General features: G+C 38.8%; 1 protein-coding gene and 1 long non-coding RNA gene across 2 annotated transcripts; both read right to left on the bottom strand.

The window, feature by feature from the left end:
• Window positions 1-11,890: 11,890 nt before the first annotated feature.
• LOC135169788 (uncharacterized) lies at window positions 11,891-16,490 on the bottom strand. Its single transcript, XM_064135086.1, has 9 exons — window positions 16,439-16,490; window positions 16,074-16,144; window positions 15,639-15,954; window positions 15,557-15,568; window positions 15,044-15,494; window positions 14,356-14,918; window positions 14,003-14,283; window positions 13,676-13,912; window positions 11,891-13,630 (listed from the first exon to the last, which is right to left on the bottom strand). The coding sequence occupies exons 1-9, from the start codon at window positions 16,488-16,490 to the stop codon at window positions 11,891-11,893; spliced, it is 3,723 nt and encodes a 1,240-aa protein (XP_063991156.1).
• Window positions 16,491-16,603: 113 nt separating this feature from the next.
• LOC135169739 (uncharacterized) lies at window positions 16,604-17,672 on the bottom strand. The gene is made up of 3 exons (XR_010300249.1): window positions 17,449-17,672; window positions 17,126-17,235; window positions 16,604-16,733 (listed from the first exon to the last, which is right to left on the bottom strand). It is a non-coding gene; the product is annotated as an uncharacterized LOC135169739 (long non-coding RNA).
• Between the last annotated feature and the right edge of the window lie 573 nt (window positions 17,673-18,245).

Genomic DNA, 18,245 nt, shown 5'->3' with positions numbered 1-18,245 from the left:
TGTCCCAGCAAAGAACCCAGCCTTCCTGTGCACTTGGCCGGCACCACGACATCACGTGTCGAGAATACGCTGCCGAGCCAATCCCAGACGAGATTCCTAGCATCCCTTCTCCTGTTCCCAAAATTCACACGTCTACATTTTTCCGCATTTTTCAAAACTCCTTAGTGGTTTCCCAACCTACCTTGGACACACTTGCTCTCCGATCTACCTTGCATGGACGCCGCCCAAGAGAGGACAAGTCAACTCCCTGTATAGTGTAGAAGCCAATAAATATTCAATACATACACCGGCGTGAATCTTTTTCCACCACTTGCTCAACCCCACAGAGATATTACTGTAAAAGTATTGAATCTTTAATTCGTGAGGGTCCTCCTATATATTTTTTTTTTATAATAAAAGATATGACACTCGATTCGAACATGGCGGCTGAATGATCGATTCACATGAACGACGACAGTCTCCACGAACGACAGCCGATGAATGGAAATGCGTCGGCATTTCATTTTGCTTTTGCGCATGCGTTGAGATCTCAATGGTCTTTCCGGTTGAACGAGGAAACCCATAAAAAATGGTGAAGAATAAAATTCATTTATTCCTATTTGAGATTACACCACTCACTGAAAATTGTGCATTCATTACAAAAATAAAATCAAATATAATGAAATATTTACATTATTTCTATTATTCATTCCTTTCGTCTTTTTAGATTAAGTTAGAAATATAAGAAATGAGTTTGATAAGTACAATGATTCATATAATTATATCTCACTTATGGAAAAACGTTTAGAAACAGAAATTCATTGAATCTCCATTATATATCGTGAAAGGTCTAATATAACCTAGCCACAAAGTGTTTCAGAAGTAATAATTAAGTGAATAGAATATGCTCATTGTCACTCTGAGACAGGAGATATTATTTTCCCTTCGCGCCTGTGAACTTTTCCCTGTTCTCGGGAATCTTATTAAAACTATAAAACATAAAATATGTAGTATCGGAAAATTTTGATAGTTTTATTTTATAGTAGTACTCAGACCAACCAGATTAAGATATTTTAAGTGTAGCCATAATATTATATTGTAGGCATAGTAATAAGTACAATTTACGGGGAAAACCCCATAAATTGTACTAGTTAATAGACAGCTATATTTTTCGAGAGAGTAAATGAGAGAGGCCCACAGACGTGAATGGGGAAAATCCTTTGCCATTAGTGTGGCCTAGAGACGCCTAGACCAGGTAACGCCGCTAGAGCCTGACCAAGAGTGGGGCAGGACCCAGCGTTGGAGGTAAAAGCCTGACTCGAGAGGACAAGGGTCAGAGTAGAGGAAGAATCTCAGAGAGAGAGCTGAGACAAGGGTGGAAAGAGTGCCACCAAGCGATCGGGAAGAGTCTCGCGCTTTAGAGTAAAAGAGTTAAGAAAATCATTGTAAAGTCTGTTTTTATAAATAAACGTGTAGTCTTAATATCGAATTTGTTTCTGTCAATCCTTTGTCCGATATATCCCACAAATATTATAATTTATTAAATTCTAACGGCAATGCGGTCGATATTAATGCGCATGCGCATGCGAAGGGGGGCAACAAGTTGCTTGAGGCCCACCGGACACTCTTCGCCCGACAGCGATAATATTCGCACCCTAATCTGTTGTTGTGTGTTAAATTGCGTTATTTGTAATACTTTGTAACTGTGGAAAGAGTCGATCCCCGAGGACTTTGTTAATAAAACGGACAAGATATTGTCAACATATTTACTGAGTAAAATAATTATTAATATTGTTGCCTTTGGTTTTTTCTTTCTCTCTCTCTCTGTCTATTTTCTTTAATTCAAAGGGTCTACCAACTACCACGCTCTGAGTATTGTCGATCGTTGTTGGTTTCCGTTAAACCAACTGGCGCCCAAATAAACGAATTGTTTAATTGATTTAATTAATAATTCGACAATTAAGTTGTCGAACCCTTGAGCCCTGGCAGCCGCTGACTCAGGCCGCGCCAGGTGAAGGCCTTCAGCCAATTTATAACAATCCCCGAGCATTTATTAATTAATATTTATCGACATTTATAAAAAAGAAAGGCCTTGTCTCAACTCATGCAAAAATTTTTTGATAACGAATACTTGAAATTCATTTAAATAGAGGCGCTAGTGAAGGTAAATTTTAGATTGGCTCATAGTGGTTATCTTCTGGATAATACACAATCGGTAAGGTATATCGGACGGGTATCTTTGTGCTAATCTATTCAGGTGTACCATCGTAGAGTACAGGGCGATCTTTTCCGTTTCTCATAAGGGAATAAACCTTGATAAGGCACCTTCTTCAGCCAAGTATCGCTGATATTGAGCAACTTCCTGTAGACCACAACCCTCATCAGGAGCAATGACTCCTGCCCTTTGAGTTAGTCTTTTGGCCTCCTCACGCTGCATTCTTCCCTTGCATTGTCGTATGGCTTGCCATACCTCCTGGATCTTGTCCTTATCCGCTCTGGTTTTCAATTTTTTGGCATGTGCTTTGGCCACAACAAGTGATCGGGCAAGACACAAGCCATCTTCATTCGAAATATGAAGGATACATTTTCTACTAAGCCCTCTTTTCATGTCGTTTTCAAGAAAACCTTGACCTACCGGGGTTTCAGCCACGTGAAGTTTGATCCAAAACGTATCGGCACATCCGAAACCGTTTGCGCTCTGCGCGATAGAGCTGACAAGATTCCATAGATATTGAAACTCATATCCTTTGATAGCACGTGGACTTATCCAGGCATTGTCTCTTTGCATATTTGCAAAATTGAATGTAACGCACATTCGATTCATCCACGTCCTCCAGCCTCAATAATTTTATTGTAGATATCCCGTAAAGCTTCTTCAACCCAGTCGGCAGGGTCACGACTTTCAGGTAAAGGGTTAATTGCAAACTCCATCACATGTGTGTCGAGTGTGAAACGTGGAAGTCTCTGGCGTGATCGTCGTATTGTCCTTAAGGCCGGCAATAGATTTTCAATCTCTTCTTCGCGGCCATTTTGTTGATCTGAAATTGAGTTTAGTATTTTTCAATAAAAAAAAAATATGCCTAAAATTTTTTTCTCGGTGTTATAAGCGGTATGAAGCTAGATACTTACCATTCTGTTGATCCAGTAAATCTAGATTAAACTCTTCAACAGCTTCCAAAGCCTTAGGGTCACTCACCACATTTTCACCACCACCACATTGAATATCAAAGAGCTCAGAATTGAAATTATCGAATAAATCTCGATCAAAATTATTTTCAATGGCAAAATCACCGAATAACTCAACATCAAAATTATTTATCCAATCAAAATCTCCCTGTGGAGGTGCAGTATTTTCTTCGGAAGGGTCACTGGGCCCCGCTAAATCGTTTGGGTCCGACATTGCGCATGTCCATTAGACGACTGCAGCTAGTTCGAAAAAATTCGGTCTATATTGGTAAAAGTCAGGGATTTTACTATTGGCGTCACAGGGGGGCTACTACACTTCTTCACCTTTTTTACCTGCCCCCGCCTACGCGCATTGTCCTTACCCTAGCCATAGGCAAGCCCACTTGACCCCCAATACAGGTGCATTACGTCACGCCCCCTCTAGCATTTTCAACTCCATATTTTCTGATATCGTAAAATTGTATAAAATGATACGATTTTAGGCATAATTAAACAGAAGGCAATATGGACGCGAGGTGGAAACAACCCTGTACTGCAATGATTTGCGGCCCCACGGGTTGTGGAAAAACATTTTTTGTTAAAAGGTTTTTGAAGGAAATTAAGCAAATGTGTGATACACAAATTGAAAAAGTAATCTTTTATTACGCTGAGTGGCAGAACGGATATTCCGATTATGATAATCCTTTGGTCGAATTTCGTGAAGGCCTACCAAGATCTGGAGATTTTGATGATAATAAGCCAAAATTGGTTGTCGTGGACGATTTGACGCGGGAATCTTCGAATGGTGCAATAGTTGATTTGTTTACAAAAGGAAGCCATCATAAAAATCTCAGTGTAATGTTTCTATCTCAAAATTTATGCCACCAAGGAAAAGGACAGAGAGACATTTCATTGAATACAAATTACATCGTCGTATTTAAAAATCCCAGAGATCGTGCACAAATTGCCCATTTGGCTCATCAAATATATCCAGAAAATCCAAAATTTCTGCAAGAAGCCTATTTTGATGCAACTTCGGCAACTCATGGCTATTTGTTGTTAGATTTGAAACAATCGACTCCTGAAAACTGTAGGTTTCGTACCAATGTATTCCCCAGTGATCCCCATCATTATGTTTATATTCCGCGGAAGGATCGCTATGTTAAACGAGGGGCATCACGGAGTGTACCAGTCGTTCATGTGTGATGGCAACCAGAAGTCGTTCTGAAAGCGGCTCTGTTCGCAAGTCGCTGGGAGAAAAGAATACAGCCTTATTACACGCTCTCATCTACGCACCACCCAGGCTACGACGAGTAATAATACAACACGCTAATAAAGATTTAATTCGCTGCATTTGCGAGTGTGCTTTAAATTTGTTACACGGAAATATTCCTTGGAAAAATTGCGAGGAATCAAAACTGTGCAAACATAAAAAACTATTGAGAAAACTCGCCGATAAAAAACAAAGTTTAAGTAGCAAGAAAAAAATCATTAATCAGAAAAGTGGTTTAATTTTACCGATGCTATTGGGTCCTCTGATAAGCCCACTTATCTCAGCCATTATATAAGGATGGAACATGCACGTAACATGATTCTTGTACCAGAGGACAGTGTGGAGCGTCTAAAAAAAAAATTCTTCACATGTTGATGCTCACCATGTTTTAACTGAATTGGCTAAAGAAATTCAGCCATCATCCCAAACTCCAGGCACTGTTACAAGTAGATTAGATACCCAGCTATTGGAAATTTTAAATTCAAAAAGCTCTAGAGACGATCATGAAAAATGGAAGCTGTATAACGACGTTCAGAGGCGATATTTGTTTTATACAGAACAGAGTAAAACACCGGTGTTAGAAACGGAGACCCCCGTCGAAACTGAAACCACTGAACGATACGATCCAAAAGCTATTTATTGAGGTAGTTTAGCGCGTGTTATCTGAGGTCGGTAAAACAGAGAGTGTACAGCATTGTAGTATTACGTTGAAGACACGGTGCTGTTAGTTAGTTAAGCCTGGACTGTTGATGAGAGCAGTCATCTTTATATTACTTAAAATTAATCACTAATATTTCTCAACTGAGCATTGTTTGCTTTTCCTTCTTCTAAATCTGCAACAATACTATTGTTGCTACTGTACCTAAAGTATATCAGCGAAAAGCTGCTGGTATACTAGAATACATTGACGCCATCAACACTGCTAACAGACTCAAATGGAATTCAAAAGGACAAGTGACTTTGGATGGACAAACATTTCCTGGTGTTAATATTGTGGATCTCATACAAGATGTTGTCAGAGCACGAAAAACATATTCAGTTAAAGGATGGGAATATTTTACCGTTTATCTCCAAAGCCTGTACACCCCTCGGGAGTTTCTGGGTAATCGCAAGTTTCATCAGCCTCCACCAGCATTGCTAGACATTAGGAACCAAAAAGAACCTGAAATTTCAGAGGACGAGAGTTCTGTAGACGAAGGTAGAAGAAGGAAAAGCTATAGGCCACTCACTCCTCCTGTACATCGCCCCCGTAAAAACTCGAAAGAAGCACGGCTAAGTCTTTCCTACACCCCGAAAACCGACAAAGTTACATCATGGCTTTCGTTTTGAAAAATGAAAAACTCTCATATTTTAACCTTCCAGACATATTTTAACCTTCCAGAGCCTGAAGCATACACAGGGGCTCGAAATAGTTTGTCAAAACATAAGAAAGAAATACCTGAAAGTGAAATAAAAAATTGGCTTAATGCTCAGAACACTTATACACTTCATAGGCCCATTACGCGTAAATTCCCGCGTCTTCATTATACAGTAACCAGCATTGATGATGTGTGGGAAGCTGACCTAGTTGCATTGAAATCATTAAAAATATATAATGTTCCGATCTCATATTTAATTGTAGTTATTGACGTCTTGAGTAAGTTTGCCTGGGTAGAGCCATTGAGAGACAAATCAGCATGACAGGTTCTTGAAGCTTTCAAGCATATAATGGATACGAATGGGGGACGCGTTCCTGTTTCTATACAAACGGACATGGGAAAAGAATTTATGGCCAACAGTGTCCAAATTTTTTTTCTGAGAAGAAAATAAAATTTCGTGTTGCACGTAATCCCGACATAAAAGCTGCAGTTGTGGAGCGCTTCAATCGGACATTGAAGGAACGTATGTGGCGTTACTTTACACATAGTCGAACATATAAGTATACAGATGTGTTGAAACAAATTGTCGAGTCATATAACAACGCGCGACATTCTTCAACAAAGATGGCGCCTGCGGGTGCGACTATGGTTAATGCACCATACGTATGGCGTAATAGACAAAGTCGATTTAAGACGGAGAAATCACGTAAAGAATCCTTTAAATATAAAGTTGGCGACTATGTACGCATCAGTCGAATGAAAGGCCTCTTTGAGAAAGGATATGAAACTAATTGGAGTAAAGAAATATTCAAAATAACGAAAGCTGTTTTCAAGCAATCATTGCCGATATACGAGTTGATGGATTTTGCTGACGAACCAATTGAGGGATTTTTCTGAGAAACCAGAATTGGTGCTTGTCCATAAACCAACGGACAAGGACGAGTTCATAGTGGAACGTGTCATACGCTCCAAGGGAAAAGGAAAAAATAAGCAGGTTTTTGTTCATTGAGAAGGATATCCTGATAAGTTTGATTCTTGAATACTTGCTGCAGAACTGTATGCAATTGGGAAAAAATGAAGAGAAACGAATTTTATATGGTGCTCCCCAGCAACAGCAGCATGAGCTATCATCCTGATAATACAGCATCGAAATTGACGACCTTGCTTCAAAAACAAGTTGAACTGGAAGGAGAATGTGTAGTGGGTCTGACTGAAAGACAATTTCCTTGCAATTTTTTACATATACGTGATGGAAACGGTTGTTTAATCAATTTCGTTAGTAATTCAATCGACAAAAAGAGCAAGACAAACTCACTACAAACATTTTTTCTAGCTACTGCAGTTTTCAAAGACATAACAGATTTAGTGGGGTTCATGAATACTTTTCCGCCTTTGAGTACTCATATCCGATTTGAATATTTGTCGCAACTAGGTTTTGTCAAAATTGTAAAACACTGCAACTCCAGGAACTGCACGAGCACAGTTCATGCAATAGACTTTTCCGATACAGTATCCGACATGTTGGGATTTGAGAGACGTGTACACATCTTCACAAACGCTAGGCCCTATTGTCAAGGATCTTTACCAGCAAGTTTGGCCAGAAGTTTACCTGCGAATTTGTTCATCTACAGCGATCTTTGTGTACCCTCCGTAACAGGTAACGTGCTGTCATCTCTGTTACGAGTGGTACCATTCAGCGCTTCTACGTATACCTATGGGACCATGCACTGTACTACGTTTTCCACTCCTCATTATATTCCGTTGATGAGGTATTCATTTCGCACAATTGAAATAGATATAAGATGCAATCAGGGTGATATGATTCCATTCGAGTATGGTCCTTTGAACGTGACACTTCATTTCAAGAGGATTAATTGACTAACAAATGAGGCCTACATTGCATATTACGCAAACCAAGCTGGTGGAGGAACACTGGATAGATATACTGATTTTGGAAGGGTACTCGTTGGAAGTCCATATCAACGAGGTCATGGAATTGGTGCTTTCCTTGGAGGTCTTTTTCGACGGATTCTGCCCTATCTGGGAAGCGCAGCCCGAGCTGTCGGTAAAGAAGCTCTCAATGCGGGTATTAACGTTGGTGGGGATGTAGTGACAAATGGCAAGCCTTTAAAGGTGGCGCTGGAAGACCGTTTAGCCGAGTCTGGATTGAAATTGAAAAGGAGGGCCCAGGACAAAATTGGAACCATGATGCGTGGCTCAGGATATAAGAGGAAGCGTAAACGCCTCGCCTCTCATAAGCTCACTGGCCGTGGATCTGCCAAGACATCCAAACCTCGGAAGTATAAAAAGAAGAGACCCGTTGCAAACAAAAAAAGCAAGAAAGTGGAAAAAGTAACGAGACATAAATCAAAGCGGAAGACTCTTGATTTGTACGATATTTTCAACTAATCATCATGGCGTTTCTACATTCTCACTCTTCTGAGTGTGTGAAGTCGGAGTTGGACCTATTTACCATACCACCTACCCAAACAAGTATTGAAAATTCTCAACTTGTTTATTACAATCCTGTGTCTACGCTGTCGGACGATGCCCCAATTGAATTCATGGTACCAGGCCATGGAGAAGAATAGATTGATTTGGCACATACCATGATCAAGGTTCGCGCCATAATCATGAAATTTTTACATTCAATGTTTAACCAAGTGGATGTATATTGCAATCAAAAAGTTGTTACGCCTTCAAATAATCTGTACGCCTATAGAGCATACATTGAAACATTACTGAACTATGGAACAGATGCAAAGTCCTCACATCTTGGAATGTCTTTTTGGGCTACGGATAGATATGGTGCAATGGATTCTACTGCTGTAGCGGCGGGTGATGCGCGAACCAACAATGGGCTAGCCGCACGTCAGGCCGTGACTAAAGGTGGAAAAGCATTTGATCTACTGGGACATTTACATTGTGACGTGTTCAATCAAGAGTAATTTTTGTGGAATGGCGTAGAGCTACGCGTTGGTCTTATCCGTGCAAAGGATGACTTTTGCCTTATGGACGATAGTGCCCAGAATTATAAGCTGCATATAGTGGAAGCCTCGTTGATTGTTCGTCGTGTGAAACTCAGCCCTGGCATTTTGATAGCTCACGCTAAAACGCTTGCAAAGACAACTGCGAAATATCTTTTGACCCGGGTCGAGGTCAAATGTTTTGTTCTCCATAATGGGATTATGGGAGAGACAATAGACGATGCGATTTTGGGGCAACTGCCTTGAAGAATCATACTGGGATTTGTTGAAAATGACAGTTTCAACGGATCGAGGAAGGAGAATCCCTTCAACTTTCAAAATTTTGGGATAAACTTTTTATGCCGGAATGTCGATGGACGTCAAGTACCTGCAAAACCTCTGCAGCCAAGTTTCACCTCCGGCGTCTGCGTAGATGTGGAAGCATTTAATACCCTATTTGCTGGTACTGGAACACATTTCAGCGACCATGGAAATAGCATCTCTCGTCCGGCCTATTCCGATGGATTTTCCTTGATCGCGTTCGATCGGATCCCTGATTTATCTGCAAGTTCCGCTGGCCATGGAATCTGATGAAAAGTGGAAGTATTCGCATTGAAGTTCGCTTCAATAAAGCAACAGAGCAGAATGTAAATTGTTTGTTGTACGCCGAATATGACAATTTGCTAGAAATTGATTCCACAAGACAGGTTATTTTCGACTACAGCGGGTGAAAATGGAAGACTACTTAATGGACGCGCAGCATAACATTGCATTAGTTGCATCCAGCCTGCTGAACGAGACCCACTGTAATTTTCCGGTTTACCGTCGTTCTATGAATACACTTAAGCTCCTGGAGGTGTTACCGCATGCAGACGCATGCATTGGAGGTGTCTACCCTGCCGACTGTGTCCCCTGGACATGGCCCCGACCCTGTGCTATCATCATCAATACCGACAACCACAATCAGGCAGGAAGTCACTGGGTTGCCGTTTACCTCGCTTTAAATAGACGAAGAATCTATTTCGACAGCTTCGGAATGCCACCCTTGGATACAAGAATCTCTCAGCGCCTCAACCGAAATTGCAATGTTTATGAATGTAGCCAGAAAAGACTCCAAGATATATCGTCTGATGTTTGTGGGCAGTACTGCATTGCTGTGCTTCACTGGTTGTTCAATGATCGGTCTTTACAGTCCTTTCATAAACACTTTACATCAAACACAAAACGTAACGATCGCATTGTTATGAAAATGTTCAACAAAATTATTCAAAAACGTAGTTGTAATCGTAGAAATTTAAGTAAACCTTTTCAGAACTTGTCTGATAAAGGTAGTTTGCATTGTAACCAACGGTCTTTAAAAAATATATCTCGTTTCCATTAATTTAATAATAATACTAATAATTTTGATGGCTACTATTTTTTAAATCCCCAATATTATGTACCACCCCTCATACAAGTATAATTTCTGAATAAATGATTTATATACTCAATAAATAATGTATTATATATTTATTTCATTTTCCACATATATACCCACATTTCCCACGTCACCCACTTCCCCCACCCCCCTTTGAATCACGTGACCCTTACCACCCATTTTCCACCCACCCACTTCCTGTAGAACAAAGACACTCTTTTAGGGACCCTCACCCCAGGGGGCCCACAAAGCGGCGACGTCCGCCTCAAAGGACAATGGGAAAACCTGTTCGGACACGTCTGGAAAAAGGGGTGAAGGGGGACGATTCCTGGAATAAATTCACCAATCTTGCCCACTTACTACTTAAAAATCAATTACCACCGATTTGTATATTGAATCATACTAATGTCGGTGATGTTCCAGATGAAATTTAGAATTTGAATGATTACGAGAGAATACTCATCCTGAGAGCGAAGGTGTTTCAAGTTATACAAAGAGCGGGAACCATTCTAAAAAGAAACACCACATTCCATGCAAGGCCAGAAATTGGTGGATCTAACATTTTACTTACCCTTGCCAATTTCGTTAACTTTGGGAAAAATAGCTTCAATAACTGATCCTATTAATGAAAATCACCAACTACACATTTTCATTCGAGGAATACCTAATAAAGCTAAGGTCATTTGGCAAAACCTAGTCAATCTCGATAAAATATACACATCCCTCGAGTGGCTGCAACGTTATAATCCACTCTATGGAAATATTCAACTGCCTGAATCAGCTCAAAATTTGATGGAATTGTTGATAGCTGATGATATTGAGTATCGAATGAACTTAGGAGAAAGTGATACAAAAGATAATTGTGAAACTCTATCCACCACTGTAAGTAACGAAGGCGAGGCAGAGGGTAATACTAAAAATGAAGGTCTTTTCCCTTCTACCAAGAATAGAGGAAAACCGAAAGAAAATTCATCAGCACTGGACGGAGCAGGTCTTGATGTAATCAATTAGAGAGCATCTCACCCTTTGAGCTATGATGGCGAAAAGAAAGAAGAAAGTTGTGTTCAAACACTATCATCCCTCGATAAAAAGACTGCTGATGTATCTTCCATGGTAACTGAAATTTTGGATCGAAGGTCACGTTTTGACCAATACACAATTTATCCTATGCACGACAAAAGACTAAATGCTACGGCATGTAATTTACATCAAATGAGAAAAGTACGAGACGTACCACTGAATTATAATATGCAACAATGAGCTTTACTATGTTTCCCAGATTAGTGCCCGTATGGGCAAAATGGATAGTGGGAACAACGTAACGCCCCTCTTACGGATCAAGAGTATAAAAAAATGCGTCTTTGCTCGAGGATAGCACATTTCCGTTTGGATCATTTACATTAACAGTATTTATTCTACCTTTTGAATAACACTAACACGAGAACGCCTGCGCGCTACGCGCGCCGTTTCTGCATCCATTCTGATCATGCGACTTTTTTCGAAAACCATCGTCGAAAATTGAAAGTCTCTCTGGTTTCATCAGATGTTGCATTCCGATTTCTGTACGATAACTCTTTTCTTTGGATTATCTACTACATCGATTACAACTTTCGAAGGAATTCGAATTGGCAATCTTTGAGTATTGTCAACGAAACAATTCTGTGTACACATAATTTTTTACTACATTACTCGTACGTTGACTTCCGAGGAAAATTCTTAATGATCCCCATGATCAAACACGTGAAAATGCTACGTATAATTGACCGTGGTTGAACACATCTTTTCTGAGGTCGATATGTATGTTCTTGAAAGTTTGCCCTTGACTTTTGTTAATTGTCATCGCAAAAGCAGGTCTCAATGGGAATTGACGTCTTTTGAAGATGAACGGATAGATATTCTCACAATATAGAGTTACACGATGTATGAAAACGATCTCTCCCGCTTTATCACCTGTTAGAATCTGACAACGTAGGGGATTGTTCGCAAGTTCCAGTACGTGTAATCTTGTTCCATTGCAAAGTCCTTCATTGACACTCATGTTACGTATCAACATTACGACACAATTGATTCTCAATTTCAATTCATATGGTGGAAAATTTGGAGGACTCAGAGTATGGAGATATTCTGGTAAAATATCATGACTGATATCTCCATTATCACAATTCTCTACACTGTCGATACCTGTATATATTTTCTGCGTTTTCCTGTCAAGTAGATCGATAACGCGATCATTAATTTCATCAACGTCTATATCTCGTGCTGACAAAATTGCCACTTTGGCGAAATCTCCATATCTAGGTTCATTAATAATATTCGTGAAAATGTGAATTATATCAGCAGATGTTTGAGCAACACACTGTTCTGGAGCAATTAGATTATTGTTGTCATCATTTAAATTGCCGTCACCGACCGACAAAAGACATTTCGCCAATTCGATCTCGTGGGATAAAGCTCGCATATTTTCTGTTAAAGAAAATATTGTAAATTGTTTCCACAGTAAACTAAATTTAATGGACAAATTCACCAGTTTACTACGAGTTGCATGCGGTTTAACTGGAAGTAACTGGCGGAAATCTCCACCGAGAATCATGATCTTGCCGCCAAAAGGCAAATCATTTTTCATAAAGTCACGTAGAGAACGGTCAACTAATTCCAGAGCATATCTTGGTGCCATTTTAGCTTCATCCCAGATAAAAACATCAACTTCGCGTAAATACTGAGCTTTACTTGATTGACTTCTGAAATTCGACACAGAGTCATTGAAAATGGGAACGGGCATTCCGAATGATTGGTGAACTGTTTTTCCTCGTGGAAGTAAAATTGCGGCAATACCTATAAACGCCATCGTGTGTACTTTTTTTTCTTGAGTTCTTAATAAATGATAAAGAGTAGTATAGGCAAATGGTTTTCCGGATCCCCTAGGTCCATCTATGTAGAAATATTTAGTCGGTGATCCTGTTGTTTCGACAGCATTCAATACATTATCCACCATGTCTTTCTGTTTCGAATTCCATTTTCCAGATCGATTTTGACCAATATCTCTATGCTCTTCAAGTGAAATTTCATTTTCGATGAAAACATCAATATTATTCTCCAAGTCCGTCATTTGTCGCATTGTGGGAAATCGACTGATACCTGATCCTTCGACAGATAAAAGATGATTCACTTCAACGTAAATCCGTCTCTCAGCTTCTGGCACGCTCAATTGCCTTTGAAGATCTTGAGCCATTGCATCCTTAAACTTTTGCCAGAGTTCTCTGGGGTTATTAGGCTGACAATATATCAAAAATCGTACGAATAAATTACGTAGCTGTCTAGGCATCATCCATACCTCTCCTTCTGGCAATGCCCGTTCCCACTCTGCATCATCCTCGATGAGACCCAATGCAAGGCAAGTATCTTGAAACGTAGGATATGTTTGACCATGAACTGTTCTGAGACTTTCATAGCTTGTTGCTCCTTTAACATTTATCTGTAATAAGCGCAGATGAAAAAACTCACTTTGGGTTGGACTTACACTATACATTCGTCCGATGACATTGAAATGCGATTGGCGTTTCATCCATTTCGATACATTGGAATCACTTTGCTTTTTGAACACATAATGTGATGGAATTTCAAAATATGTGAATTGGAGAGCATTGGAATCGTGTTCATTCAAAGCGAAATAATCGAGAAGCATGTTCGTTCGATGTAGTGCTGATCTCATATCATTCTCGTCTGCATCATCATTGATGATCACGTTTTGTTGATTCTGTAAATGAACAGGCAACCTCGTAATTGAATAACTTTTATTCTGCAAGGACCGTCCTAATATTCGGCCGCATGCTTCTGCCGGTCCTACATATCGAGCATCAACGAAATTCTTGATTTCATCGTGCGCAATTAGCTTTTCATTAGTCTCTGGGTCACGTATGGTAATACATGCTGCATCATGCCCTTTGTATATATACTTGTAGAGGTATTTAACCGATTTGATGCTCGTCACTACCTCAACGTTGATATGACAACCAAATAATTTCAATAATTTTGAATTATAAGGTACGACATACTGGTTATTAGTTGAACTACCATTGGCACGATCGTAACTACCGGTATTCCGTCTTTGATAGGCAGGATATCCGTCTTCATCCATTGATGTTTCTTCTTAAAAATTTTTAGGGAATTTCTTAGAACATCTCCCTCTTTCATCTTTACACCAATTTCCACATGGACCATGTATCATCTGCTTCATAACTGCATCATGAAGAATGGTATCTCCCTCAGGATCTGGGATTTCCGCTGAAATGTATTTATCAATAACGTCAGGAGTGGTAATTTTACAATTTTCCTTTAGTGTCAAAAGTAGATGAACATGAGGCAAGCCCCGTTTTTGATATTCAGTGACATTAACATGTGCAATCACATCACCAAATAACTTCTCTTTCAAGATAACTTCCATCAGCTGTTCTTTTTTCAAGTGGAAAACGCGTGAAACTATGTCTGGTCTATCAGACGCAGTTTGACCTGGTAGCAAATTTTCTTGGATTTCCAACCAATTGGGATTGCATGTAGTAGTAATGAACAGGTCAGGTTTTCCATATTGTCGCACAATTGCCATGGCATGTTGATAATGTTGAAGCATGTTTCGCGGAGATCCTGTGAATGATGAGGGAAGAATTATGACTTTACCCAACGTAGTTTGTCTTTCATTTGCTGATCGTTGCAAATGATCGAGCAATCCTTGGTAGGTATCCGCGCGTAAGGTTTTATGATTCGCTCTGCAGAAATTCAGACGGTCTTTTTCAATTGTTTGACATGATTGTCAACAATCCACTGTTGAAACAATCTTCCTCCCATTAGAAAAACATTTTTATCTCGAACTGCCATCCTGTGTTTGACATACTCGGTTCTCGAAACACGTCGAGCTCTCTTCACGCATGGAATATTTGGAGACCATCCTTGAGTTCCGTATGGATAAAGTAGCGGGTAAATCCAAGGTTGCACATTTGGATCAAGAGAATTAATGAATTGTAAAGTTTTGGTATGTCTATTACGGATGGAGACATAAGATTCTGGAATATCTCCATCAGCAGTCGTTTTGAAAACAGCAGCCACCTCGTTAATTCTTTGTGAATTATAACGTCTTGGGTCCATACCATGTTTCAATGAAAACAAAAGTTGCATTTCTGGCTCTCTTTCCATGTGATTATTCTCCATTGCTGATTGTACTTCTTCATGCATCATTCGATAGGAAACTATGTCTGTATCCAATGTGGAGATTTGTTGGCAACGTATATCAGTGGATTCATTTTGATCAACAATGAATAGTTGACCATGAGACGGGCTGTCGTTTTCTGAAGGATATAACGATGTATTCATTTGATAATAAATTTGCCCTTGTATGTTAAAAAAGTACGGTCCAGATCGTCTGTTATTGAAATTTACTAAATTAGCATTGAATGATGCAAAACTGACTGAACTATTATAACAGCGAATACGTTCGAGGAACTGTTTGGATTGTTCGTGATTCCCATTAAATAAGTCCGATAACAGTTCGGGAGGCTCGGGTAAAGGATTGAGAGCGACCTCTCCATGACTACAACAGTCATTGAAAGAGTCGTTTTTCTGTGCTACCCTTTCAACTTCGAAGTGGATCGCATTACAATGTGTACATGAAATGGTCATCTTTCCTATATAGTGTTTCTTAATCCCTTCACACGATATGTCACGAATAGTGGGACGGGTGAATCGACCTGGTCTAATTGGTGTCTGCATTATATTGTTGTGAAATTCATCATTGGTACCAACACGATCCTAGTCATTCAGATCACTTAAAACATTATGCACAATTAATATGGAATTGTTGCCCTGAATGCTTCTCTTTGTATTCATTCTTTCACGATATGCGCGCTGATAAGCGGCATTTTTCTCACGTCTGACTCGTTGCAATTCTTGCTATTCATCGGGTGTACGCCGGATGTTCCGTTTAGGCATTTTTGATGTCCTCCAAATTTATTCAATGGTGAATTTAAAGAGAAGAATTTAAATAGAAAAATTTGAATGAAATAAAGGTTATTACAAGTTGTGATTAGAGCAATAACCACAAATTTCCGAAAAATTTGAAATTTTCAGCTCCAGGAATTTTTTCCTGGAGCTGAAGCGGCTGAAATTGCAACATGTAAAAATATGAATGAGGCAAACGTATATTCACAAAGTATTTGTTTTGAGGACAATTGGGATGTACACATGAACTTTTTTATTTATCAGTAAAGTTTATTTCTTTTGTTGTACAAATTACTCTCATTGTTCTTTACAGTTATATGAGTTAGTAGTTCAAGGTATTCCTTCATTTCGAAGTAAATCACTCTGTTACTATTTGGTATTTGTGTGATGATTTCGATAAATAATATATTGTTTATCGTGTATTTATATATTCTCTACTATATCTATGTTTTATATTATAATTTGGGCTATGTATTTAATAATTTGGTCTACGTATTTATTATAATTCTAGTTTCGTATTTTCTAGTTATATTTTGAGATCAATTTATTATATTTTTTATTTATTTAATTGTTTTTGTGCTGCAGGCCCACTGAAACAAAAATAATAACATGTTTTATTAAGCAATAAAATAATGAGCCATGTTTTTCTGCCAGTAAGGGAGGGCGGGGGGAAAATGAACATGGGATAGATGGAATCAAACAGTGTAAAAGTGGCTAATTTGATCCAAAAATCATGTGACTCATTTCGTTCACGTTCAAATGAAACAAAAAAAAAACAGTTGCTTGAATTGCGTGAAAGAGTCGATTTTTCCTCGGTTTTATTTCTCTCCACTGTTTCATTTTGCCCCCACCCTCCCCCAGTGGGTACAAATTCAGTGATTGTTGACTCAAATATCGGTAAAGCCAATTGTCTTAACTGAATGTGATGACTCATTGAGACAAACATGAATATTTGCCCTGAAATATTATAAATAATACTTACGTGTGAAGCCTGGATTCGCCTCCTCAGTCTGTTTCACATTTTCACCCTCGACTTTGAAGAATGATGTTCCTAGGTATTTTCTCTGACAGACTGATATATTCGATGTACTTCTGAAATGCAAATGCATAATAAGTAGTATTTGTCAAATTTGTGAGCTAATTTTGAACGTGAAAAGATATTAAATTTTAATCGATTCTTCAAGTGCATGGAGAAGAATAGATGTTTTCTAACAGATAAGATGGGGATCTCATAAATAATAACTCAATATCCTCGATTGAAGAAAAATATTTTTTCCTCATAATTATGCATTAACCACAACTTACCGTCAGTGAAATTTCAAAGAATATCAATTCAACCACACTGCTCCTTTCATGTTTATACCGTAAAAACAAAATATGATCTCGTTCAATAATCTCCAGTTTTCAATACAATGACACTCCACGACAGGATGCAGGAGACAGTCGTAAAAATAATTAACTGCCAAAGCTCCTTCATCGAAATGATAAATTATTCCGATAGGTTATAGCAGCGTTAAAATTGTTGCGACGGTCACGCAGCGAGAACCGGAAGTGAGAACTCATAGAAATGAATATCATTTTCATGTAACGGATTGTCACCTGGAATAAAAAAATCGCGTCGATCGGGAGAAGAAAATTAAATATGGATGTTAACTGTATCACAGTACTAATAATTCAGCCCTTCAAAAATAATTTGGCTCATGAAAGGTTTTTTTATTGAACGAACGAATAATTTTATTTTCCAATCGTACATTGTACAGTATTTCATGAGTTTTTCAAACACTTATTACGTTAGATATTCTCAATTAACATACATAATATTTTCTCAATGAATTAAATTGTTCACCTTCAAATGTAAAACATCATCTCAAATCGAATGCGATTAGATCGGTGTCAAACTTCAGTCCTGGAATTCAGACAGAGAAGCAAATAATACTACACCTTTGTCGTCTAAGCCTAAGAACACAATAGTTTTCTGAATTTGAATACTGTCATTTGATGATCTTCTTTTTAATATCGCTTTTCTTAATTCAACGTACAAAACTTTAGACATTAATATAATATGATCATCGATTATCATAAAGTTCACTATTTTATCCTAA

Source organism: Diachasmimorpha longicaudata, chromosome 15, assembly GCF_034640455.1.
Source record: "Diachasmimorpha longicaudata isolate KC_UGA_2023 chromosome 15, iyDiaLong2, whole genome shotgun sequence".
Taxonomy (NCBI): Eukaryota; Metazoa; Arthropoda; class Insecta; order Hymenoptera; family Braconidae; genus Diachasmimorpha; species Diachasmimorpha longicaudata.
Note: the sequence above shows the minus strand (reverse complement) of the source record. Positions and strands in the feature narration are given on the sequence as shown.

Bases quoted from the DNA above. Each gene is read 5' to 3' on its own strand.
- LOC135169788 (XM_064135086.1), bottom strand. From the start codon at position 16,490: ATGAAGGAATACCTTGAACTACTAACTCATATAACTGTAAAGAACAAT. The intron at 15,955-16,073 runs GTGAGAAAAATG...CTGAATGACTAG, and splicing joins AGAATTGCAACGAGTCAGAC to GATCGTGTTGGTACCAATGA. The intron at 13,913-14,002 runs GTAGGACCGGCA...GTTCATTTACAG, and splicing joins ATTTCGTTGATGCTCGATAT to AATCAACAAAACGTGATCAT.